Genomic DNA, 27,706 nt, shown 5'->3' with positions numbered 1-27,706 from the left:
ATAGCTGCAGCATTCTTGCATACACACTAACGAGCCTTGTGTCTGAAAATGAAAAAGGAAAAAAGCTCAAAGGGAGAGAGAGGACTGATCTTTCTGCTTTGAGGTGGTAGTTTTGTTACTGTTTCATTTTTGCATTGAGCTGGGGCTACCTGATGCAAGGGTAGCTCTGGTTACATATACCCCTTGCCTCTTCCTGCATGGCTGCGTAGCTTCTGCTTTTGCTAGTATCCTTCCCTGCTGAGGATACGCCTGAGTGTTTCAGAACTACACATTCTTGAGGTTTTTGTCTTGTTAATTTTCAGCAATAGGTAGCTCTTCCTAGAAAATGAAGATGATGCTTTATAGAAGTTTGACTTGCATTAAAAGCTGTATCATCTTTAAATGTTTTTAAAGAAAACAGCCTTGAAGCATAAAAATCTTCTAGTGCTGGGAATCCAAGCAGCTGTCATCTGAGTCTACTTCATGAAGTAGAAAGCGGTGTGTATTGGATGAGTGAAACCCGCTTGCAGCTCTGGCAGGGGCGTTCGGACTACCTCGTTGACCCAGGCCACTGCTGAAGCACAGCATGCGTTGGTCGGGTCAGCTCTGGACGGGGTTCCTGCTGTAGCCCCTCTCTGCTAACTGAAGCGGGGGCGGCCGGGGCCCTACCAGTGGCGGAGGAGGCGTGAGGCCGGGGGGACTGCGCAGCACCCGCAGCCCAGGCCTTGTTCTCTTCCTGCCTTTCCATGTGTGAGGTGGCAGAGGATTTTTTTTTCCTGGATCACAGCTGAATTTGAGGTGGAAACGATGTTTTCCCACATTTCCGAACGGTGCTGTGCGGCCCACCCTTGCCCCTCGTCTCTTCCCACCACTGCGTCTTACGCCAGGGCCGCCATAAGCCTCCGCCCCGCACACTACATGTCCCAGGAGGCTCTGCGGCCGGACCCCCGTGTTGTCACGTGACGGCTGCTCGCGCGAGCGACGCTGCATCCGGGTCCTTCCCCCCCACCCCCTCCGCAGGCGTCTTAACGACCACAACAAGCGAAATCAACGCGCTAAGGCCTGGAAGACACCCTGCCCTGATGGCTCCGCGGAGCACCGCCCCTCTCGAGCGCTGATTGGGCGGGCAGCATGAGAACAGCCGCCGCATTGGCCCGTCGCAGGACGCCCGGCGGGGATGTCATAAAGGCTTGGTAGGCGCGGAGGCCGCCGGGCGGCGAGCGGCGGCGGCGGCGCGGGCGGCTCCGGGCTCCACCGCTCTCCCGCGGCGCCAGGCCCGCCGGGGCTGGCGAGCTCCCTGAGGCGCGGGGCGCAGGGGGTCGCGTCTCGCCGTGAGCCCCGCGCGGGCCCGGCGGCAGCAGGTGAGGTGAGCTCCCCCTCCCCTCCCCGCCCGGTGCGGGGCGGCTCGGCGGCCTGCGGGCCGCGGCGGGTCCCTCGGGGCCCCGTGGCGGGAGCGGCGGCAGGGAGAGCCGCCTCCCCCCCCCCGTTGGCGGGGCTGCGGCCCCGGAGGGAGCGGGGAGGAGGCGGCCCCGCGGCCCGCCCAGGTGCGGGGCGGCGGCGGCGGGAGCTGCCCTCGCTCCTTTGTTTGCGGCGCCCGGGGCCGGCCGGGCCCGGCAGGGCGGGGAGCGCGGCGCTGCCGGGGGCGGCAGCAAAGCCGCTGCCTGGCCCGGGCGCGTCCCTGTCTCCCTGGCCTTCCCTGCGCGGAGTTCCCTTCAGTTGCGAGCTTGCTGAGGGCTCAGCCCTCGTCTGGAGGCTTTGGGGAGTAATTTCGCAGGTCAGGTGATGTCGCTCGTGGGGGGTGGGGAAACGGAAAAGAGAAAGGTGATGAGAGTTGAATTACTGCTTGAAGCCTGAATTTTAAAATCACAGTGTTGCTAATACTGTTTGTGGCTATCTATTGCACAAGTTACATACCAGTCTGATGGTTTTTAACAGCCATTTTATTTTTCATTAAGCATAAGAGAGATGAAATGAGACTCTCTTTGAAGCTGTATTCTGAGATTGCTAGACTGTGCTTGCTTGCTTGCTTTACAGGTGGAGAATCCAAAACATGAACAACAATGCACTATACCTGTCCTCAAAGCTGACCTGGCTAGAAGTGGAGCATAGTTTCCTAACATATCCTCTGGCAAGAGAGTTGTAAGTCCTTTGTAATGGCCAACAAGAAAGAGCCTCCTTTTTTCAATGAAGATAACTTGGGACCATTTCACTACAAACTTCCTTTTTATGAAACTATGGAGCTCTTCATTGAAACGCTTACAGGCACGTGCTTTGAACTGCGAGTATCCCCCTTCGAAACAGTGATTTCTGTGAAAGCTAAAATTCAAAGACTGGAAGGTACTGTTCTTCCTTTGATAGCACCTTAAACTTTATCAGTTTAGAGAAAATCTTAATTTACAAATGATAATTTTAACTTTACTAAAATCAAACTAGGTAATTTAAATTATTTGTACATTAGTATCTGTAAGCTCATATTCAGTTTATGGTTTTGCTTAGTTAGAATTGTTATTTTCTTTTTTTCCCTATTATTTTGTATATCACTATTAAGATAAATCTCAATAAATCTGTTGTAAATAATTAGTTATGTTTACATTACGTAGGAGATAGTATTTTCTATGTTTAAAAGATTATCAAAGATATAACCTGTTTATTAATAGCTAAGGTTCTCTAAACATAAGCTGTAAACTTGAGTCTTGCTGTATATCTACACTGCAGCTGTTTAGGCACACTTAAAACTAGGACTGTAACCATTAAGCTGGATTAGCCAATATAATGTAGTTTGGTTTGTCTGTTATACTGTAGTTGCAGGAGTAACTGCAGTGCACACAAACCTCAATGCTTGAAATTACTGATGAGAATTTTGTTTATTTTAGTGATATTTTTCTGGCAGATGTCTATCTGAGCAATGCTTTGTCTAAAAGTGATAAGCTTGGTATATCTTGCAAAGTGAAAACGTCCTTAGAGGTATGAGGGCAACCCTGATGCTAACACAAGGAAAAAAGGTGTGGATTTTAGTCCTCTCTCGCTCCTTTCCTTCTAAGGTGGAAATGACTCTGCTGCACAGGAAACATATTTTGAAGTACATATGTAAACATGTTCCTTTGCTGCTTTGCAGTGATACGTTCTCTCCTTTGTCAGAGTTACACAACTGTGTTACTGCACAGGCTGAGAGTACAGGACTGGATAATTCCCAGAAAAGGGGTCCTCTTTTTCCCTGGTATATCTCTGTGTGTTTATAATGGCCAGTATGTGTGGAAGCTACTGTCTGGGAGATGCAACGTGCTTTAGATTTGAATCTTAAAGGTTCTATTCCTCTTATGGAAACCTGCACTGATGCACTGAAACCAGGAGTTGTGCACCAGGAGTTGTGCATCAGTCTTAGAACATACAAATATTGCAGCTGTATGGGGACTTTTCACAAAGGTCACGTACTGAAAGCTTCACCTGCAGTTCGAGTTTGCCCTAGTGTAGCTATACAGACGTGCTTTTGCTTTGTGTAGACAGAGCAGTAGTTAAACACAAATCTGAGAACGTGGCGAGGAGCTCCTTGATCCTAGATGTGAAATACAAAAGGAAAGATGTTTTTACTCTTCACCCTCCTTACCTCCGTGGCTAAATATAGTGGTGATGGCATGCTAATAGTGAATTAAAAGGGAGTATAGACAACAGGGTACAGGAAAAAGCAGGTTACGTGGACAGTATAGAATATAGAAGGAGGGGATGAGCTTTAAGAGGTACAAGAAGAGACCAGTATAAAGGTCTGAGGAAGAAGAATTTGAATTTCTCATAGTCCAGAACAGGAGATTGCAAATAGATATGTTGTATAATATCTGTAGCCTGTTATTGTAGGCTAGGTGTGCCTAATTCATGAAAGCATCCTAATTCATAACAGGAGCAACTAGTACTAAAGTTGTAATATTAATTATTAGGAATTTGATTCATGTGATGTAATTCTTTGGATGCTAAAGTTATAGCTTAGATGCCCGCTATGTAGACTTAAGTGTTTCATTAAAATATCGAAGATGGAGAGTTCACTGGTGCTTATCATTTAATTGACAAAAATCAATTGAAATACCTTGGTAATCCAAAACGGAATTAAAGGATCTGTAATGCCATATTTAATATAATATAGGGACAAAGTGGTGTTTCTTTTACTGAAATCAGATTGATCAGCCATGCCTGTGTGTGAGGGGGAGAGTTGCACAATGAAAAAATCATTTTTTATTGTATTTGAGGCTGGTATTGCATGTAAAAATAAGCAACTTTTCAGTAACAAAGTCCCTGTTTTAGTGCACAAGTTCAAGTAATGAATCATGCAGGTCAGTGGAAAATCCTAAGTAATTTTGTGGTTGTAGTATAGCATGGAAAGCAAAAAGCTTATTTCTTTTCTTCATTTTGCTGCTGGTTTTTACTTTTTACTATATCATGTCAACTTTCACGATGTGAACTTCTCTCATTTAAGCTACTCTTTTGGCTAGAGAATGAGAAAACAAGAACCCTACACTAGTAGGCGAATATAGGGCCCTTGGGTATACTTATTATCTCTCTGGACTGATTTGTGTGTTGAGGATGATAGTATGCAAGCACACAAAATGAAAAGTTCTGGGAAAGTGATTAAATGTACCACTTGATCTTTGAGAACAAAATCTAGATCGTATCAGAAATAAACAGATTTCTTCAAAAGATCTGGACTCAGTCAATAATACCTCTAACTGTAAGAGACCTGAGAGTAAAGCCAAATCAAGAAGAACTGATCTTTGTCCACAGCTAGAATATCAATACCTGTAGGCTGTCTGCACCATAATAAGAAACAGTACTGTTCATACGTAAGGAATTCTGAATAATCCTGATACTTTTTAACATTCTTATTACCTCTTTAATGATCTAACGTGGAAAGAGTTTTAGACTGCTTTAGTAGTCATCGGTATCTCACTAAGCAAGAGCTCCAGATCCTTCTGGTTGGTCTCAGCAAAGAATATGGATAAAACTTTATTAAGGAGGCTCCAGCATATCTAAAACTTCTGTGTGGGTTTGCTTGTAAACTGAAGCTAAAACAGATCTGATGCATGCTAGGAGCAGATCCAGGAATTTACCCATAGACATATTCAGTGCAAACTGAGCACGTAGTGTTTGTTTCCAAGTTCATATTTGTTATAATTCTGTCTTGGAGCCATCTAGAATAAATCACCCCTCTGCTCAGATCCACTGAATGAGCCTTTGTAGATGCTACACTGAAGAAGAACCAACTTCCCTTGTCTCTGATACTGGTGGTATAAAAGCTAGAATACTCTGTCAGCTGCAGAACACACTATTGCCAGCAGCACATATGCTCTCTTAGTTTTACTTCTTGTTGGGTATTTGTATGATAAAGCAGAACTGTTGGTGGTCATGAATGGTACCTGTGTTTCAAGGCGGAGACTGAGACTTTCATATGTGAAAGGTAAAATAGCAGAATTTCACTGAAGAGTAAATAGTGTTTTTTTTTTTTTTTTTAATAATAAACACTGCCACTCCCTTGAGTGGTCTGTTGTTGCTTCTTACATTACGAAAGTCTTTGTGGCTGCTGTGCTGAGAAGATTTAGATTTTTCTCACTTGGAAACAGAAGTTGTTATAATAAATTCTATAGAAAAAACATTAAGTTGAACAGTGCATTCCTAGTAGTGGTTATTTCATTGATCTATCGAAGAACCATAAATAAAACCGGGAAATATGTCTGATCAGTGATACAGGACTGAGCCTCAAGGGAGAAGGTGGAGCTTGGTTTGTTTCATTTATTAACACTCCACACAAATAATTTCTCACAAGTTAAGGCCTTTGTTCACTTAGCTAGGTTTAAAATAGGAAAAAACATAAAACCAGACATTTTTCAGTGACTGCTTGGAACTGAATTGCAAATATCTTCCTTTTTACCTCTGAATTTGGGAGTTTTCTTGTTCTTGTATTATAGTGAAGGGAACAAATGAGCTAGCTTTCAGAGTACCTCTTAATGCTAGTAGTTAGTTCAAGAGAGAACAGATAAAATAACCTGTTACAGCTTTTAAAACTGTGTATATACTCTCAGTTCTTAGTGAGAGTTGTAATTTTTCTTTGGTTTGTTTGCTTGTATTATATTGCTGCCTATCAGACCCTTTCTAACTCTTCACTAGTGCAGCTAGTATGTGGGGCAAAAAGAAGAGGAGCAGCCCAACTCCTGTGTAAGCAGGAGCAGAAAGTAAACTCTTAAGAGGCTTTCCAGCGGCTGTATTGGTTGAAAGAGGAATAAATTGAGTCTGAACTGTGATCTTGAAGTGTTTGTGCTGTTTTAAACAGTCTTTTGTCCTTATCCACAACATAGAATAAGGGTCATTCTGAAATCTGTTTTGGGGTTAAACTCAACCTTTATCAGTTTCTCCAGTGAGCTTAGCATGCTAGAAAGACAGTTAAAGCAATGAAGCTTAGGGGTAGGTCTGGTAAGCTGACTCAGGAGGATAGGATCCCTACTCTAGTCCCCTTCCCATGATTTTTAGTAAGTCAGTATTGAAATGACTAAAGGAGTGCTGACAATTAAAAAAAAAAAAAATAAAAAATAAAAAATAAAAAACAACAAACCTTTGTTCTTCCTGTAGCCTTACCTGGGTAGCCCATTTCCATTTAAACTGTAAGCTGTAGCTTATTGCCCTATTCTTCTCTCTTCTTAGTCATGCTTTAGAGCAGACCAGTGATGGTCATGTGCTGCTTATGGAGAGGGAGACAAAGGGGTGTCTTGTGCTTCTTGTTGTTGCCAATTTTGTGTACTGATCCCATGTGGAAATGTTTCCAAGAAAAGCTTCCTGTAATCCAGAAAAGAGGTATCTGACACATTTTCTTCTGCATGAACCTATAAAGTACATGCTATTTCATCTGTATTTAAATACAGAATTCTTAGAAAGCGTCTTAAAAAGGAACTAGTAATAAAGACTTGTCTGTTTCCCATTGCAGCGAAGAATAGTATTTTCAACTGTGTGTTTCATTAAAAATACACTGTCATTGTTAAATGAACAAAAGCATGTTTCAATGCAGCATTGCCAGTTGCAAGACGGTCTTTTTAACAAATGCTCCCTCAATTTATCAAAGTAATTGGAAGTTGCTCCTTGTAGGCTGCTGAAGCCATAACAGATGTGGACAGTAATAAATATTTGTAATCGGAAGATATGCAAAACAACATAGGAGAGAGCTTCACTGCAGACTTGCTGATTAATGCCAGTTTGTTCTTACTTTGCTTATGCTGCAGACTTGAAATGTAAGCAGTTATTAAATAGCTGGCAGAGTAATAGCTATTAGGTTAGTCTACTGCGTGATTGCCCACATAAATGTATTGTGGACTTCAGAGAATGTAACGGTTGCATTATATGCATTCTGAGCCAAGTAAAGTTGTGTTGGTAGTTCATAAAAGATCTAGAGGTGAATTGTAGTGGGGAGAGACAGAAATTGTCTTCTGCTCTAAAACTTAACCAAAACCAATGACTGTTCCTTCAGAATGTGCTCTGTCGTGCATGAGGGCGCCTGCTTAGCATGTACCCTACCTGCCCACTGAATCTGCGTGAACTCTCACCAGGATTTGGTGTCTTTTTCTTCCTTGCTGAAGTTTAGGGAGTTTTGTGCTCTTCCCCCAACTAAGAAGGAGCCACTTACCTGACCTTGTCTCCTGAGATATATTTGTCAAATCACCTGTAGGACTTTGATCTTTGTGTTCCCCTCTTCTTAAAGCTGTTTTGTCTGCTATTTGAGAACTTTCACTGTGTAGCATTGCTACTTGCCTCTCTTTTTTAAGTATCTGAACATGCAAATAAGCAGTAAATGACACAATTTGATATCGAAGTGACCAAGAATAAAGTATAGTACAGGGTTATTTTAATGTAATGTTACAAAGAGTACAGTTTTTGCATCTCAGTCTAAGGAATAGTATTTAGAACTTTCTTCAAAAGGTCTCCATAGATTTTCATTTTAGTTACAATATTTAGAGAATGCATAATGAAATCTTAAAATTACTGAGATTTTCACTAGATAAATTGGACAGAAGTATTTCTTTTCGATATTGAAGGGAAGTTTTTTAAGACAGAAAAGAGAGCTGTTCATCTTCCCCCTAGTCTTAATGCCTTTTGGTGATCAAAGGTGTCTCTTCCTTTCGTAACTGCTCTGGATTGTAGTCTATCCAAAAATTGGAGAGTGGCAACCTTTTATTAAAAATGTGTAAAGGCCTGGTGGGGTACCATCTTGTGCTTATTCTCTTTAACATGCATTAGATCTGTATTTAAATGAGTCCACTGTGTAGGCAAAAGGAAAGAAAGATAATCATTAGGTAGAAGTAGGTTTTTAATAAGAAACAAATATTCAGTACACTTGTTTCCTTTTAACAAAAGATTGTCATGCCAAATCTGTCCCAAAACTTACAGTTGAAAAATGAACATTACTGAATGAGTGATGAAGTATTCTGATGGCATAAAAGCACAGAGCAAAGTTTTAAAAAAGAAAAAAAAAGAAGTCCTTTCAATGTTTGCTGAATAAAGTTTGCCTAACTAGTATGGTATTATATTGTACATCTGAATTTTTCAGGTTCTGGACTAAGCAGCCCCAGTAAATAATTTCTTAGTTGTCACCACTGCACTAGAGCTACCAGTAGCATTTCTTAATGGAACCTTATCTTCACTGTGAGTAATACAGAATATCAGTCTGGAATAAATTATTCAGCAGGTCAATAGTTAGAGGTTTTATTCTGTTTTTCTGTCAGCAGACAAAGATCTGAGGTGCAAATAACAGAGTAAAGCTCTTTTCTAGTTACCAGACAAGAGAGTAAGGATTACTTCAGGCTTATTGCACACTTCCACTAACTCCTTGTTGGGCCAAAAGAATGGAGCTCCCCATGGGGGCACCAGCCTGCTAGAAACCTTAGCTTTGGTCTTAATAACTATACAGGAGGTTGGACATTGTTGCTGAAGTTTTTGTCCTGCTTCCTTTCTTGTGCTGCTGCCACTTCTTTCCTCTCCCCCTTGTTCTCAAGTATTCCTCAAAAAACCCAAATGTCCTCCAGAGCCCTCCCATCAAACTCCAATTTTATTTTGTTGTTGTTGTTTTTTTTTGGTTAGGTATTCCTGTTTCTCAGCAGCACTTAATTTGGAATAATATGGAACTGAAGGATGACTACTGTTTGAATGATTATAAGTAAGTAGAGAATAAGACTGCAATGAATGTTTCCAAGTGATTGTTAACATAGACAATAGAAAATGCTACAAAGATTTATTTATTTGTTGCCATTTACAGCATTTCAGAAGGCTGCACTCTGAAGCTAGTTCTGGCTATGCGAGGTGGACCTATTAACACTAGAAGAGGTAGGTGTTAGTTCAGTTTAAAATGATGTATTCATGCAACACCTTATGACTGAACAGATTTCTTAGCTAAGCATTTTGGCTATTTCCAAATAATTGGTAACTATTTATCAAAAAAGGAGGGATAGTTTTCCATCTCTCTTCCATAGTGTACCAAGTAAACCGTCTTTTTCACTTTGCTTATCCATAGTTTACCAAGTATCTTTGTATATAAAGAATTAACAAGCCTTGAAATAAGGAATTCTTAACAGGAGAACACAAATATGTGCATGTAGTGTCTTTGTACAAGTGCTTTAAAAAAAACCTGGTTAGTAAGAGTCAGGCATAGTTTTAGTTTGATGATAAGCTTGGTTATATGGCTCATCCATAGAGGAATGAATGCTTAGAGTGGAGAAATATCCTTGGTGCTTTCACTTGGAAAGCGCTCAGCATATCATATAGGCTGAGCATTCCCATCATAAACTGTATTGAGCTCTCAAAAGCAATCAAAACAAGCCAAACATTTGAGTGCTTTCAAAAATGAAATCTTGATTGTAACAGTGCTCTGAGTATAGTCTAACAAAGATAGTTTTGTAAAACAATGCATGTTTAAAAATGTATGCTTAACTAAATTAAAATTTTAGGATGCATGATTGTAAGAGAACCATGTTAATCTTTGTTTTCAATAGGATTTATTACCCTAAGAGCACTGATTTTCATTGGGCAGCAGCTGATAGTAGAGTAGTTTCAGTGATGAAAAGTTTATTGTAAATGTTTAATGCTTCTTTCTGAAGAAGCTCCTGTTAGGAGTCCCAAGTGCTCTTAATAAAAGAATACAGGGATCTGTTCGCTTAGTTTAGCAAATATGTTAGGGAATTACTTTCTCTGTGTGAAATTAGAGTGAACAGCTAACAACGTTCTCTGTGCTTCTAGAGTGGGAGAATTACTCACATTGAAGCAGTTTACAAAAAATAACGCAAATTTTAATTACTCTGGTAATTCTAATTTATTTTGGAACCATTCCTCTGATTGCCAGATAAAGTCACCTCTAAAGTAGGTTGTAAAAACCATCATTATACCTTATGCTTAGTGGATTGGAGGTCTTCTAACTGGTTTTCTGTTCCCCATCTTTCATTTCTCCACAGTAGTACTTAAGAGACATAGTTAAGAGGTGTGTTCTGTAGTCACCGATGTAGAGAGAATTTCTCCATTTGGTTTTTGGAAGTCAGGGAGAAGCATGACCTGGTGATCTTACCAGGCTCATTGTTTAGTATTTGAGTTGATCTCTTGGACTGTCTGTTTCTCCATTTCTTTCTCTCCCACATATGTAATTATTGGTAGCTTTTCCTGAAGTGACATCCCATGTATAAAGGGACCAAGGAGATGAGTGGTAACATGAAGGTGAGGAGGAGCAGCTAATTTAATATTAGAAATTAACTGGATTCCTTAAATCTTCAGGGTCAGGTTTGTATTTTTATCGCTTCAGTTAGTGTCTCCTATAGGTAGGACTTAAATATCATCAAGCTGTCTCCTGAATACACAATGTCATAATTGGGTCTTCTATAGCTTTACTGGATGGTTTGGTAGATGCTACTATATTTAGGTCTGTTACATCCTTCAGAAAGGCTGAAGGTGGGAGATGGTTCAAGATAGCTCTGGAATGAATTTTGATGTCTGATCAGGTGAATGAATGGGGGATTTTAGAATACCTATTATTAGAAGAACAGGCTCGTAACAATCAGCATATAGATTTCTTTATTTACAAAGACTGCTTGTAATTTCTTGGAATTTATTTGCTGCTAAAGGATTCCATGAAGCATAGAGGTATAAATGCGGTAGAGGGGGACTTCAGCTGGATGTTTTATATATGCATAGCTAAGCATATGACTTGAATTTAGAGAGTGCTACTTGCAGGTCAGCAAGAATGTTTGAAAGAGGCTGTTTCAGGTTGAGTCTTTGATTGCTGTTGCCTTCTAGAAGCCTGACCTATTAGTGTGACACTTTTGTATCATTACTGTAGTTATCTTTAGACATTGTCAGAAAGCTCTCCAAAGGGGAAAAAACTCGGCCTGGAAGTGCAAGATTTCAAACTTGAAATATTTTTTTTTCCTCTTTGTAGTTCCTGTGGAAGACTCTATTAGGGAAATGGCTGAATATATGGATCCCAGCAGAGATGAGATCTGGGAGAAGGGGCCAACTAACAAACAAGTTACCTTTTTAGTATATCGAGAAGGAGATCAGTTGAATTTCTTCCGTGTGGTAGACCGGGGAGATGGCACTTTAACACCATTGTCTGAGTCTTTGAGGTAAAGTTGATTTTAATTTTTTCTTCAGAATGAGAATGCTGTATAATTTTCAGCTAATAAATGTTGAATTTGTCAAAAAAACATATGGAGGATTGGAAGAATTGTTCCTGAAGGATTACCAAAATGTTGTAGCTGGATGACCTAACTATACAGTAGACTTTGTGGACAGTAGTCATTTTGATTGCTTGTGTCTCTGCGTGTCACTACAAAGCAAGATAAAACTGACCGAGCCCCTTGTGGCAGTTAACATCTCAGCCCATTCTCAAAGGAAACATTTTTCAAGAGAGTCAGTTTGGCAATAAGGATATAAAAAATTTTTGTTTAAGTACCTTTTTCATTTTAAGGTACTTGTTTGAGTTTATAAATATTTCTGTTATCAGCCCAAGCTTACTTTTTCATATATATACGACTTCCACCAAAGGATTAGTCAGGAAGATAGTAGATTGACAGTGCAAAATCCAGGGTTTGCTGGAAGATGCAGAGGAGTTGCTCAGAATTATGGATGTTACTAGCCTTTGGACATAACTGGACCTCAGATTAGCTATTGTTGAGGCATTAAACTTGTCCGAATCGCTGTCATAGAATTGAAGTACTGTTACCAGAAGGGCAAGTCTGTCACTTAGATTACTATCTTGTAATAAAGTGTAGTGTGGGTTATTTCTTAAAGTTACTGCAAGTGCTAAAAAGTATTAAAAACTTACTAGGTTCTGTCTTTATACTGCAGCTTTTGGGTAGATGCTACTCTTCCCCCCCCAAAAAAAAAAGCTTAATATTTTTACAATTGTAAGGAAAGGAGTTTTGCTGTTCTAGGGACTAGCTGTTTTTTCCCTAAACTGAAAGAATCCCCAAATCAATCCAAAGAGCTAAGACTGAGGATGTTACACTGCAAGAGGTTGTTAGATGGAACTTGAACTCTTGTTTGTAGTGAAGTAGTCTCCCTGATATCTGCTCAGCTGTTCAAATTCTTCGGTTTACTGGATTTTATTTGCATTTAAAATGAGCATAGATAATTGTCTGAAACTTATAAAATTTCTCAGGTACTCCTAGTGTATAGATTAAATATAAACTACTATTTAGCTAAGTGCAGCAAAAAGGAATAAGCCACACTATACAACAGTGTACGTAAAAGTCAAAGTATATTCTCCTTAAGAAATGTTGTCATTGTTCAGAAGATCCAGTTAGGCTGGAAGCCCACTGTAATATGTTCAGCTTGAACCACCTCTCTTCCCCTACGTTTTCTGTGGGAATTCAGTTACGGGCTTTTCTGCTAGGGCAGTCATTAACTTCGGTTGGGAGAGACACCCATAAATTTTTTTAATTTATTTTTATGGCTAATAAAACAATTTGCTGGGTCAGACTGTGGGGAATGGAAAAAGTGACAAAAGGAAAAGAGAATGGAATCAAATCACACCTCCTCTCCAGTTGAGCTGTATATAGAAAGGCTGTGAATTGCTCTCGGGATACTAGTGTTTTCCACACTGAGGAGTACAAGTGTTCATAGGCATGGATGTACTGCTGACTGAGCAGTTTGAGGCTCTCATTTCCCAGCTTTTTTTATGTTGCTTGCATGGAGAAGAATTCAGTGACCTCAGTTTAGAAATGGGCCATTTATTTTGCTTTTGTTTTATAACTTCCTAGACAATTTTGTCTGTGGTTAAGTTAATGGCTAAAACATAACCAAGTGTAAATATATGCCATGATTATTCTCTCTGCATTAAAAAAAAAAAATGCTGAAACTATGGTAGAGCAATGGCAGGCAAGCTACTGATTATCTTTCAAGCTTGCATTTTATGAGCAAGATCTCAGGAATGTCAATAATTATGGATAAAATCAGCTTGAAATCTGCTCTGAGCTAAAAGTATCACCATGAACAAAGTTTTCTGTCCAATCCTCATGACTTCGTAATCACATTCTGATTAAAACAAATTTGTTGTTACTCCATTTTCAAAGTTTTTGCCTCCTATTTAGCCAGAAAATGTAAGACAAATGACAACATTGTTTTTGCATAAAGAAAAAGAAATGAGGATTATTTCCTTTATTTTTTTCTATTTCTATATTAAGGGAAAGGAACTGCAAAGAATTGTCTGTAGTTGATTATGACTGTTAAGTATTTGCAGAGATAAAATTCTGAAGTGATTCTCTAGTGTTGAATCTTTACCAGGAAAGGTTGTAATGTGCATGCTGGCTGTCCCCATACAGAGCTGTTCAGTTTCTGGTAAGAAACTACCCAACTATTACGCAGTCTTGCTTTTAATTTGCTGACATTTTATTCTTAAAGATCCATCTCCCAGCTGTGCTGCCCTCTGAACTTTGCTGCATTTTTTTAGAAATAGATTTAGAGAGTCGGAGCAGAAATACTGGCTGTTGACTAAGGGCAGCACAGTATTTCCAAGAACCAGGTAAGATGCCAGCTTTAATCAGTAATCACAGAACTGAGATCTGTTATGCAAACACAAGATTTTATATACCTTGTTATAATTACAGGAGATTTAGTTTTATATACCTTTTTCTGGAACTGACTTTCTCATGGTATGTAGTTTTTCATTTCTCTCTTTTAGGAAGAGGAAACTTCTCTTAAATCTTTTAAGACATTTGTAAGAACAAAGGGGAATTGCCTGATTGTCACAATTTTTAGGTGCTGACAGCATACGGGGAGAATTAAAGCACTTCTTAAAATTCTTCAATATATGATGAGTTGGACACTCTTAAAGGTTATTTCATTTCACTGTCATATGTTAGATTTGTGTTATTGAATAATGCTTGATAGGAAAAACAAGTCAGATACTGAATTTAAAACATTGTCTTTTTTCATTCTGTATTTTAACAGAATGCAAAAACTCAATGTGATGCTATAAATTTCCAGTGATTGAGTTAAAATATTTGTCTTTGAATCTGTTTATTTTTTCCGAATGTTGGGACTCTTTGGAAATCTAAACTGATCCTTTTTTATTTTTTTTTTATTTGAAAAGGAGAAATAGAATATCACATCCACACGGGTGACCCCTCCATTTCCATTTATGGTGAGAACACCCCTCAGGATGGATAGAAATTTGGACTTTCCTTCCATGCCAGTGTCTGGTTAATTGGAAAACTGATCAGCTTGTTGTCTGAGTCACACTGTTAACAGCTTTGGCCATACCTTCAGGAGACACTTGTGGAACTGGATATTGCCTCTGTGGGGAAAATATATAGTGAGTGTAAACCAACTGCATATGGTATAACAACTTCCCGAAAGTTGGGCTATGTTCTGATTTCAGCATCATCACTTTGTGTGAGCACTCTAATAAGGAATGTTTATGTTCTAAAGTAAATGGATTTGAAATGTCTTTGCATACAGTTTTACATAATGCTTTGTCAACAGATCAACTATGGATTTGGCTTTCTAGTTGTGAAAATACTCTACATTGAAAATATATTACTTGATCAGAGGGTGAAAATGACTTTTCTTTTTTATTTTCAGTGGTGGTTCAGTTTATAATTTATATGCTGATGATGAAGACGAAACAGAGGCATCACCTTCTGGCCAACAGATTATTGAGAATTCAATTACTATGAATAAAATGAAGCTGCTCAAAGCAAAGATGGAGAATATGAATTTGAGTAAAAAGGTGAAGCTGTGGATTCAGTTCATCTATTATCAAGTGACTTTCACTTTCCCAGTATTGGTCTTGCTAGAAAGCAGATCAATTAGTTTTCTTGGTTGCCCTCTTGGAAAAATAGAGTGATAAGGATATATAATTTTATTGTCCGTCATTTAACGTCGTGAACTATCACTGTGTAAATATTCTTCTGCTATGGGACATTAACTTTATTTGGATCTCTCTCAACATTCAAAGAATTCACTGGTGGTGTTGGGTTTCTTTTGTATTCCAATGGTTTAAGTAGAGTTGTTGTGCAGTACTAATCTGGTAAAATCAGTAAGATGCTTTTAAGTAGCACTTCATTAGGGATGAACTGTAACTAGAAAGCCTATAAACTTAAACAGAAGAATGAGATCAGCTAGTAGATGAAGCATTAGGCTGGTGTTTAAGATATCTGAATTAAACTTAATTTGAGAGTTTTAGCAAGATTGTTTAATGCCTGTGTCTTGTTTCCTATGCCTGGGTGGAAAGCTAAGATGGCAGTATTTCCTTCCTTTAATCATTGTTTTGTCTGAGACAACTCTTCTGAACAGCTTTGGTGTTCTGGCTTCCCTGTTCCTCTGATATATGGTCTGTTTACTAAAAAGCTTTTTCTTGTTATCATCTTTGATTTTAATTTGCAGATGTCAGGGTGCAGTTTTCATGGCTAGTAGCAGATGAAGGAATAGAATAAATGGTTTGATGGTGCTTTTTGGCCTTAAACTTTCTGAAGTGCTGGGACTGTCATTGCAGTTGGATCTTTTGAGTATGAGCATAGTGTGAATACTAAATGATTTTTTTTTTTTTTAATAGCCTAAGAAAACTGTCAAGGTGAAACCTCGTCCTCCAGTGGCTCCTCGACCATCTAGTAGCTCGGTAGCTGCTGCTGCTCGTCACAGGTTTTTAAGAGTGCTCCCCCATATTGGACAGTCCTGCCTACCTCCTCCTGGGAATTCATATCCTTCGGAGTCTTCCCAAAATGCACTTTCAGCTTTAGCTACTTTGGCCACTGCTGGTAGAACAATACCATCCACAACTAATGACTTTCTTAAGGAAGATGATACCTGGCAGAGCACCTCTTGGTCTCAGTCAGTTAGTAGCATTAGGTTACCACCAAAAATATCTCGTGTCGAACTAGAAAATACAAAAGTACCAACAAATAGTATTCTGACTCCTGCTTCATCTCTGCCTACAAATTCAGAAAAATCATCTGAAAATATGACCTCTACAAATGAGAAGGATTCTATTCTGTACACAAATCTAACAAATTTAGAACCATATGGAACAGAAGAAAAGCTTCTACCTGAAGCTGATGCTTTTGCTTTGTTATCAGAAGCCAGCACCACTGAACAGTATAGTGAGATATATGACATAGGGAAGGTGAACCCAGAACTTGGACTATCTGACAGGGATGAAGAGTCTAAAGCTGTAGAGCAACATAGAAAACCTATTAGTAAAGTGCTGAGCACTGCAGCAATGGAGGCTGGGTTTCTCAGTACTCATGAATTAAGTCCTCAGAAGAATACCCTTTTATCGCCTCTTCGGTATTCAGCACAACTGGCACATCACAGTTCTCTGAAACCACAAACACGACCCAAATGCTTTGAGGTTGGTAACATGAGATCTGCTTCTCCAAATGTGCTCCGATCTTTGGAGGTCCATAGTGTAGCAGATTCCTCTTTTTCTAGGACTACTAGATTTCGTGGCATGAAAGTAGATTCACTTGGGAAAAGACCTGATATAATTTCTAAAGTGGAGGCTAGGGACGTTACAGATGTGGCTAACAAAGCATCCACAGAACCTGCAAGTTCTATAAATAACTTAGGATTTCTAGCTTCACTGGCCCGAAGTGCAAGCAGGGAAAACTTACAGAATTCATGTGGGACAGGCAGGTTTCGGACTCCTGGTATTGCACTGCCTGCAAACCTTCAGCGTTTTCAGGAAGAAAGCTTTAGGAAAACAAATGAAGCTGCTGAATACATTCTAGTGAGTACTAACACTCAGGTTTTTTCATATTTTTTCTCTTTTTGGCATTATGAAAAGGATACATTTCTGGTGTGTGTCTCTTTAGGGAAGGCAGTTGGGGTGAGAGGCATACTTAAATCCCTTGTCGTCTGAAACTGCTTTTCTAACTTGCTGTTGATGTCTTGACTACATGTTTATGTAAATGGGTCCTAGAAGTAATTTGTTCTAGAATTAAAACGATTGTTTAGTTCACAACCAAAGTTCTTAGCTTTGTGGCTTGAAATGTCCTCTTACTCCTGTTGCTCATTAGTAGTCACTTGTTCTAAGTTTGCACTGTAACTGGCGCCATGTGTGCCTGACTTTAGACTTGCAATGTACTGTGTTGTTTTCATATGTTGTTAAGTATGGGAAGATTGTTAGATAGTCATTTTGAGCATGACTTTGCATTGTTAGATTTTAATTTCTTGAACAGAAGTCTTGGATTCTCTTTGTAGGTTCACTGACTGATAAAACATTGGTTTCAAACAAGCTGGTATCAGACTGCCTAACCTTTTATTTAATTCCTATCTGCTAGTGATATCCTTGTAGAAATCCTCCTATATATATACACAAAATTTATATAAATAATATAATTTTTGTGTGTGTGTGTATATATATATATATAAATTTTTTTTTTTTTTAGTCTGCACATGGACTTGGAATGAATGGAAGTCTTGCAGCTATAGGGAAAAGAGTAGGTAAGTAGTATAACTTAATAATTGAAGATGACTCTTAACTCTTTCTTGATTTATCAGGTACACAGAGAACAAGAATCATATCTTTGTAAGGTATGTGTCTTTTGAAGTCCTTGCTGTTATAATATGGTATTAACCTTTAATAGTTTAAGGAATTATTTAACATAGATTCCATCCTGATCTAGGATAGACTTTACTGTGACTGTCTCTACTAGCTTTTATTATTAATAGCTAATGAATCCTACATGTCGTCCATAGAGATAAACATGACCTTTTGCTCTGAAGCTTCCATAGCATGATTTCTGCAAATAATTCTGTGTATACCAAAATCAGAGAGACTGCTTTCATTAGTAATACTGTCTTTAAGGTTGAAGTCTGAGCGTAAAGAATTTGTCAAAAGAAGAGTGGGGACAATGGAGTAAAGGCAGCAATGCTGGAGATTAGGGAAAAAATTGAAACTGTATTGGTAGTTTTGGGGGCATGTATCGTTCTTCCTATCCTGCTAAGTGTGGAGTGCTCAGTGCTTGACATCTACTAGGAATGGATGTGTTATGCCTAAATGAATTTCTTCTGTGATAACTGTTTTGCAAGGAATTAAACTGTCTAGATAAGTATTTCTAAAACTCTTAATCATGTAAGTTGCCTTATGTTAGGGAAAGAGCAGAAGAGTATTGCCAACTGGCATTGCTTTAATAGGTCGTGAATCTAGGCCACATTAGCCCTTTAAGAGGGCAATACATAATTCAGAGGATGTAACTTCTGCCCATTCCCTGGAAGGTGGTTTTTCAAACAGTGGCTGAGAAAATACCTTTGCTGGCTGAGTTCAGAAGTGTACTTAAGAAAAGCTGTAGCGTACTTCCTGGGTCTTGACAAGCTTTGCCTGCACACATCCGTGTGCTTGTGATAGCTTGGTAAACACGATGGTTTGCTTGTCTTCCGCATCTTCTTAAAACCATTTTCTTGACTCATTAATGTCAACAGATGACTGTGCGCTTTAGGTCTTGAAGTCCTTCCCGTAGTGGGCAAATCATCCTAGGTAGTAAGAATGTTGCTTTGGGATGATTGAGGTACTGCTGGTTTAGTAATTTTCAGAGCTGAAGCGTAAGTTCGAAGGCAGTGGCTAAGGCCTGTAGGCAGTTCCAAGAGGTCTGACTTACCACAGCATTTACTGAAGGCAGTGACGCAAAAGCATGTGCTAAGGATTCTCAATGTAATCAACCTGTTTTCTCCAGCTTTCTTTTTTCTTTTTTTTTTTTTCTTCTCTCCTTTCTGCCTGACTTTAGGAAAGATATCGAGACATGTGTTCCAGGATCTATAATTCAGGTATAGAGGATCAACTAGAAGATAATCTTCCTTATATATCAACTGCAATACCAAATTTGATGCTATTGCAATGGATTAAGAGCAAAAACTGCTAAAATGATGGCCTTTCTTTCACAACTGAGGGTGTGAATTTGAATTAGCAATCAGTATTAATAAGCAGTTCTGTCTGTATCTACTTCATGGGAAATGAGAGGATACCATAATAGCCCTGTCTGCATTGTGGGAAAGCCCACCTTTCTATAATCTGCTTCATTTCTGTGGTATTTAGGTTAGAGAAAAACATATTTTCCCAAAAGTTCTAGACATCAGAACAACAAAGTAGTTAGTGTTGTATCGTGCGGGCTTTTGGGAGAAAAGTGGCTAGTAATGATCTCTTGTATAGCTGACCAAAGAAAAAATTTGGTTTGTCATCTAAGACCTTGATTTATTTTTAATTACTTTCTTCCGTAATTGCTGTAGAGACTGTAAATGTGAGAACAGATGTATTAGATATGGCCTGCAGAGGGAACTGTCTTCAGTCTCTGTCTTCCTCACAAATGACACTAGCTAATGCTTTGGATATAGTACGCTTTTAGATGGTGAAATGGATAGCATGGACAAACATTGTCTGGAAGTCTCCATAGATAGCAGTGGGATAGCACTGATCAGTAGTGATGACTGTAATGTGAAGTAATTGTCTGGTGTTAGTAGTGAATGTAGCCTGCTGTATCTTATCTGAGAATTGACTATTGGGATCACAAGTGCGCTGGACAAAATTTGTCTCAAGGCAGTCATTTTTCTGGGGCATTCTGACAATATAGTGGGTAGAAACACTGAAAAGGGGGGTTTGAGAGGGTGTGTGGCTTATTTTCAGCAATGTGGTAAGGATTGAATGGTCAAGTTGTGAACTAAGACCTGCTTTGTGCACTAGGAGGGAAGGTGCCTTTTTCTTTACTTGCCCTCTAAAGATAAAGGGAGAGCCAAGAGTTATAGGGTAAAAAAGAAAGATTTTTTTCAAGTACAGAACTCCTGAACATCTGCAAAATGCATTATGAAACCACACAGCTAAACAGAGACAGGTAGTCTAATAATGTGCTTTTCTTGTATTACAGAGTGCTAGCAAGCTTTAAAAATACTGCTGAATTTATTTGGCAAATTTCAGTTACTAGCTACTGAATATACTAGACACTAGGTACTTGAATGCTCAATTGATTTTTCTGGAAAGCCACTGTATACAGTGCTTTCTCAGTCACATTATGTATTTTTATTTTGCCTTTATGAAGAGCATTAGGAGATGTTTCTTGACTTCTGTAAGTTCTCATTGATACGAATTTTTAACAGGTATCAAAAACAATGTGTCCAAGTCCCACATCTTGCTGCTTCTTCCGAAGGTGGTGTTAGGCTTGAGATGTGATTTCTGTTTTGGCTGTGGGATTTTGTTTGTTCATTTGTTTGTTTTGTTTTTCCTCTTCAGGCTTGGGGGACCCACCTGAAGTATCTTAAGAAATGCAGAAATAAATTTGAATTTCAAAAGATAATATTTAACTAGTTTATGGTCAAGAATAAATAAAATGTCTTTGCTGTTTTTACCTCTAAAAACAGGTGAAGCAACCCATCTGCCACCTGTGAATGGCTTAATTCAAGCAAAAAAGAAAATTACAAAGCATTGCTTTCTTTGTGGCAAGAAAACTGGATTGGCAACCAGCTATGAGTGCAGGTAGGCTGCGTATTTAACCAGCTGTTGTTTAAAATGGATAGCTGAGTTAACCAAAAGTTTTTCTGTGCTGCATGTTATTCCTTAAGTACAGCAAGTCAAAAGCAGTTCTCAAAAAATGTTGAAAATTGTTTGCAATTTCCAGTTCAGCAAAACTCCTAAGAAAAAAGATTCAGGAATGTTGTACTTGTTCTACTGTTGAGGTGTGTGTTGTGCCAGAAAATAAAGAAATGCAGGGAATCAGGAAGTAATGAACATGAGAGATGTAATGTAGAAGACTAATGTGTAGAGAACTTGTTAAATTACTGTTGAGAAACTTTGTAGAATGTAAACATGCAGAAACTTGAGAAAAACTGTTTTTTGTTACTGTTTTTTGTTGTAGTTTTTAGGAAAACTTACCTCAGACTTGGCCCTGTTAGTACATGTCTGTGATTGCCTCTTACGAATTTATTTTTAACATTTTATTGGTCAATGTATTCCAGTTCTTGCGAAACTGCAGCCACCTTTGAGCTTCTAGAGTATCTCAAAAGCAGAACCCTAGCGTACTGGTCCCCTAAACTGTGGCTTGCCAACAGCTTGCTGTTCTTGAGTTCTTCTTACTGTTCTAGCTACTACTAGTCACTGGAGATTTAAAACAAACAAACAAAAAAGTAATTTTCTTCTTCTCAAAGTACAGTGTTTCCACAATGTGTTCTTTTTCTTGGCATTGTTTCCCATGAGCTAGTAAAGGTTGGGAACTGCTGCACTGAGAGGTATGTTTGAAACTGATCTGAGTTGATGTCAGTCATCAGCAAAATTGAACAAGAGGCCTGCCGTTGGGGAGTTGTGATGGAGAACTGTAGGGTGAGGATCAGTCTCCTTGCTGACTCTTTGATTTTTTTTGTAACAATTTTGGACATTACACACTTCTCTACTGAGCAAATAGCTGTGAGGTTTTTTTATAGAAATAAAACAGATTTTTTTATGATTAAAAATGAAGCCGAGAAAAGGGGGAAAGTCATGCATCTCCAAGAATAGCATCGTCCTAGTTTCAAAAGGAGCAACCATGTAACCTTTTACTAGAATGGAACATTAACCGAGTAGAAATACACAGTTGTGAGAGAGAGACAATAACTGCAGAAATAAGAACCAAAGTAAAGCACATTTCTTACCAGATACACAAGCCTCTGGAACAGCTGTGAAGTTTTATGAACCCAGATAGATAAATAGAGGATTACTGTAATATCAAATGTGACAGTTATTTGGATGAGCTATTGTCAACATATTTCTTCTGAATAGAGTTCTGATTCTGAGTTATGTTACTGCTTTACTGGCAAGAAGCAACTTAGTCAAATAATTTCAGGTACAGGACACTAATACTGATCTTGAAGCGCTTGTTCAGATCAGGTACAATGTATATATTGCCCTTTCCCTTGTTAGGAGTCGTGTCCGTGGTGATTCATCAAGTTAGAAGGCAAAATCATAAACTTACATAAACTTAACTCATTGAATTTGCAACTAATACTGGAGAGATGAACCCTTATTGAGTTATGGAGGATAACAGTCATGTTTCCTACAATCAATTCATTTATCTTTAGAGCTGACTAAATCTGTAATTATTAATTTGAATTTATTTTGGGCAGAAATCACTGCTGAGCTGAACATCCGTCTTGGTGCTTTAAATGATGTGGGTTTTTTTTAAATTAAAATGCATTATGTGGATTTCACCCAATGCCATTATTTTAGATCTGTGTATTTGTCTGCTGAATTTTGCCTTTTGCAGGGGGAGAAAAACAAAAAAAGGGTTTTTTTTTCCTTCTTTTTTTTCTTTTTTTAACAACTGTTTGTAATCCTGGTTAGCTGATTTCAGGAGTACCAGTCTTGCTTAACTTCATACCTGAAGAAACTGTTGGGTCAGAACTGTAGAATTCAGTTACAAAAATGTCATAATGATTACCTTACCAGTTAATATTTACCTTACCAGTTAATATCAGTCCAGGATGATTAGAATCCAATCAGTTATATTAAATAAACAAGATGTGATTAAGCCTTAGGGCACCCAGCATATGTTAGAGAGAGAAGACCTTGTAACATCTAATATTCTTGATTCTTCAGATGCGGAAACAACTTCTGTGCAACTCACCGCTATGCAGAGACTCACGCCTGCACCTACGACTATAAGAGTGCAGGGCGAAGGTATTTGCAGGAGACAAATCCCATCGTTAGCGCACCAAAGCTTCCCAAAATCTAACATGGCTGTGCTGCATGTGGCCGTTCTGCCATTGAAGAATTGTATTACATTCAGAGAAGCACTTGCTTAAACTGCGTAATTTTGCCCTGCTCCATATCTAAAGATTTGCCAAGTAACAAAAGCACATGAGGATGCATCCTATTGAAGAATAATGTGAACACTACTGCAGTTAACACTTTTCTTCTTTAGTGAATGAAAAGCTAAAGATAGTTTTTAAAAACTTACACTATGATTTAATTGTTACTGCACGTCTTGTGTTAAGTGTTTTATATTTGGAAGCTATTTCACTAGACAAGTCTTTAAAAGATGCACTTTACTAACTTTATTTGCTGTAACCAGACTTGAGGGGGGTGCTGTAATGAGGGTGTCATGTAATGTCTTCTGTATTCTTGCGTTTTGTCCATTGCGTGGAATTTTTAAGTTATTTCACTAGAAAGATTCTCTTTCTTCCCTTTTCTTCAAACAGCCTGTTGAGATCTTCAAGGGGTAGTGCGTTCTGTCCCTCTGTTCCGTTCAGATTGGTGTTCATATGCTGTGTATCCATTCTGAAAATGACATATCATGTTAATCACACTTTCTTAAAATAATACTGTTTATAGGGCAAGTTTTTTAATAGAAAATTTCCCCTTTGTTGCCATTAAATATAAGGAAGAATTTATTTTAACTTTTTTTGTAATCCTAGATTTTTTTAAGACTTCACAACTTGGTTTGTTAAGATGTTGAATGCTGTTACTGGAAGAAATTCTAATAAATATTAAATTTTATTCTGGTTTATGCTCTTACAATAAATGCACAAAATAACTTCCTATTTTACAGCATGCTCCTAATTAAGATTTGAATTTTGTTACTGGAGGGGAGGGGAAAGGGATTTTTGGTTTTCAAAAGCATTTGACTCATCCCTGCTCCCACTGAAGTCAGTGGTAAAACTTCCACCCACTTCACTAGGATCAGTGTGACCAGTTCTATGGGTTTTAAATAAACCTTTTGAAGTCTTGCAGATGTGCCAGCAAAGGCAAAATGAGTGTTCAGCAAATTGCATGTATTAACCTGTAGCCTTTAGCATCTCCAGCTGATACTGTACAAAAGCAGTTGAGAACTTGCCAGAGACAATTTGAAGGAACATGTAGCTATTGGAGAAAGTGGTTGTTGGAGGAATAATGATTGAAAAAATAAATAAAATCTCTGGAGTATATAAAATCTCTGGAGGTGATATGCTGCCTGAGATGTTCTATTCTGAATACACTTTAAAACAAAACTCCATGTTGCCTCTAAACACTTCAATTTAGAAGTAACATAACATTTAAAACCTTGCTGCAGCTTATCCCTTTTTTTGCCAGATTTCTCAACTACAGAGTTGGTTATGCTGTATGCTGCATTCCAACCAGAAAGTAGCAGCTGACCTACATGGCAGTTAAAAGTTGGATCAATAAAAGGAAGAGGATCAATGAAAGATAGTAACTTTAAGTAATAACTTAAAGAATTCTCATCCTTAGAGAAAAAATTATTTTTATGTAGGCCACTTGCAACTTCTTAAACCCCTTGGGATTATCAGTGCTAATCCTAATGCCTGTAGTTTTTATTGCATTTCTAATACAGATGACATACCTGGTGCTAAAGGAAAAGAATAAGAAAACAGGGCAGACATGGCAAGCTATTAGTGGTGTGTGGCTCAGCAGCTTTCTAAGCCAGAGATATTGGATAGGTTCTTGTCAGAAGTGGAATTAAAATAATATAGGCTCTCATAACTTAAATTTATCTCATTTTGTTAAGTATAATTTCTGGAAATAATTTTGCAGTGCTTTAGAATGGCTATACTAAAATTTACTAAAGCTGCATAATGCAAATTTGTGTCAGAAAGTAAGTTGAATCTCTGCTTGGTTTGTAATTTTTGTATGTATAATTCTACTCTGAAGTGTGCAATTTTTCAGAGGATGCAGTATAATTATCTGTAACTTCTATACATGTAGTTTATTACTTTTATTATACCTCATTTATATTATACCTGATACAGGCATTTCTTATGCATAAATCTTCAGATTTTGTTCTGCTCTTCAGTACTGTGTGACAGATGCTGTTATTTTCAGAAAGTGGAGCAACCCTAAGAGCACTTAAGTCTGTAAATAATGTTTTTATTGCTGATTTATATGCTAGAAAGTTTTGACAAATCCTATGTTAGATTGTGCTATGGGTTAATTACTGTTTACTGTGTAAACTTACCTTAACCATTTGGTTTTCTGAATACTAGTCAGTGATCTGTGGTGCTGTGCATCTGCTGTGAATGAATATTTAGCTTTTGTGCATTTGTTCACATAATTAGATTATATCATAAAGCATTTATATAGTGGTAGTTTAACAATGACTTTTTGTGCTCTTCTGCTTCCCTTTTGCATGGTTCTTTTGGATACGCTTTGTTTTTTCTTTTGTTTTTTGTTTTTTTAATGTTACCTGAGAAGCTGTGAGGAAGCTTAACCAGGCTAATCTGTTGTTGAATGATCTCCAGAATTCTGTAAAGTTGATAAGCTCCACACAAAAGTCAAAAGTGTTCCTGGATTTTGAATAAAAGTTACCTTTCTCTGAAATCTCTAGAAGGCAGCAGCAATAAAATCTGTGTGCTTGTGATGCCCATTTCTGCTCAGCTTTCAGCCCTTTGGGATGTGATTGCACTAATGCCTTCCATTAATAGACTTCAGTAGTAGATAAGGCTAGGATTGTTAATGCTGTATGTTATAAAAAAGAAATATTTCTATCTTTTTCTAGACATGATAAACACTTTTTTTTTTTTGGTACTTTCATAGCAGGGGGCACTGTCTCCTGGATGTGTCTTGTGGGTTGGAGCTGCTTGTATCTGCAGGGAGTTGCTTGTACTACTACCAAGTCTTATTTTTCCAACTTCTGTATTACTCAGGTTCATCTGCATTAGAGATTTTCTCTGGTGTCTGTGTTGGTAGTGAGCCATTCTGCTGATTTGAGGACATCTGTGGGACTAGGAAAGCCATGTGCAGCCATGGGACAGTTGTGTGAGCCTGCACTGTTTCTAATTACTGTAGTTGTTTTTACCCTGATTTTCATTGGGGGTTGTCTTGTGATGTTTGCCATTGTTGGAGTGCTGGGGGAAGAGGAATGAGAGAAAACAATTTTCTTTTGTAGTTATTGTCCTGCTTAAAGGTGATTTAAAAAAAAAAAAAAAAAAAAAAGGATTTGCTTAATACAGAGATGAACTTAGGCTGTTTTTTTTTTTTGTGTGAAGTGGGTTTGTTATAGAGCATTAGAGCCATTGGGATTCTGCGGGCAATAACACTTTGTTTTGACTGTGTAAAACTAACTCTTCGCTTTCTCAGCAAGTATTTCCCAAAACAGCCTTCTGTTTTCTTTATCTGGTTTCATTTTCTAGTTTATATTTGATGTTTCAAAGGTTAGTTACATGTACTGTTGAATGTTGCAGACTTACCTGCCATGGGTAAAGGGATATTTCTTTTCAGTGTTATTTTATAATCTCCTTTTTGCTATGCTCAGTGAGCAAATATACAGATAAAAGTTTTTTTGCATGCAAAAAATTTCAATTAGGAATATAGAAATATCCTCTCTACTTCTCTTTTTTTATTTCTTTGCAGAAAAGAGCAATTGTTTAAAAGATAACAGGGGTTGTTTTGACCATAGCACATTGCGGTACAGCAGGGGCTACTAGATGTCAGTGGAGAAGCCATCCTGAGAGCAGATAGAGGAGAAATCCTCAGGGACAGAACGATCTATTTCTAATGATGCTTGGACTGTTACTGTTTTTGACCTATTTTATATTCCTGTTTTTCTTTCCTCAGCAGTGATAGATACCTGTCCAAGACAGGTAGCTGTCTTGGACAAAGTAGCTTGGCAAGCTGGTCTTTGTGCTCCCCCATCACTCGCTCTACTGTAAGGTGGATGATTGCCTTACTTTTCTCCTGATGAAAATCTACTACACCCTTTTTGTTAGAGTTTACAGCAATGGGCTCAAGAAGAGGATCCTCTGCTTTAGCTTTAGCTCTTGTCATTAGCTCTTGGGACCCTCTGGGATCTTACAGGATTCTTGAAGAATCTCTCTGTTTGATAAGTTTCCCTAAGGTGATTGTGTGGTTAAGGGACAAATTGCACTTCAGCGCTTTTAAAAGTCTTTCATAAGTGATGTGCCAGATTCTCAGTATATTTCTCAAAAGGTGAAATTATGTCATCCAACCACATATGGATTGGCTCCTTGAGCTGAGTCCTTTCCTGCAGCTAATTCCATGCATAAGAAACCCAATTGTAATAAATTTCTCTTGAGGCTACTGGCTACATCTTAAAGACAGTTGTTTAAAAGCAGTCAAAAAGGCAAAATGAATGCACAGTTTAAGAAGACTGCAGAATCCAGTGTGCATCTTGTCTTACCAATATGTAAATCTCTGTTCATAGCTTAAGTAGGTTCTGCTTGTTCCAGCCAGTCTTCCTTCCTACCCCCTACACACTCAGTGAGTTGGAGGCTTTGTGTTTCCGCTCTTCTGTGTGTCATCCTCTGCATCCATCTT

General features: G+C 38.4%; 1 protein-coding gene across 6 annotated transcripts; it reads left to right on the top strand.

The window, feature by feature from the left end:
* The first annotated feature begins 1,158 nt into the window (after positions 1–1,158).
* On the top strand, positions 1,159–25,750 carry ZFAND4 (zinc finger AN1-type containing 4). 6 transcript variants are annotated; one of them, XM_085324772.1, is made up of 11 exons: positions 1,159–1,340; positions 2,014–2,316; positions 9,082–9,157; positions 9,257–9,324; positions 11,420–11,606; positions 15,067–15,214; positions 16,040–16,834; positions 17,874–17,928; positions 20,830–20,944; positions 23,036–23,116; positions 23,638–25,750. In XM_085324772.1, exons 2-11 carry the CDS (start codon positions 2,133–2,135, stop codon positions 23,756–23,758), a joined length of 1,830 nt encoding a protein of 609 aa, XP_085180898.1. In that variant the 5' UTR covers positions 1,159–1,340; positions 2,014–2,132; the 3' UTR covers positions 23,759–25,750. The 6 variants fall into 6 exon arrangements, with proteins under 6 accessions (XP_085180898.1, XP_085180893.1, XP_085180894.1 ...); XM_085324767.1 differs by having other exon boundaries at positions 16,040–17,212; XM_085324768.1 differs by having other exon boundaries at positions 1,159–1,345; positions 16,040–17,212.
* Positions 25,751–27,706: the final 1,956 nt, after the last annotated feature.

The sequence above is a fragment of the Rhea americana genome, unplaced genomic scaffold (genome assembly GCF_003343005.1).
Source record: "Rhea americana isolate MKP2758 unplaced genomic scaffold, rheAme1 scaffold_93, whole genome shotgun sequence".
Lineage (NCBI taxonomy): Eukaryota > Metazoa > Chordata > Aves > Rheiformes > Rheidae > Rhea > Rhea americana.
This window is presented reverse-complemented; position numbering and strand designations above follow the sequence as displayed.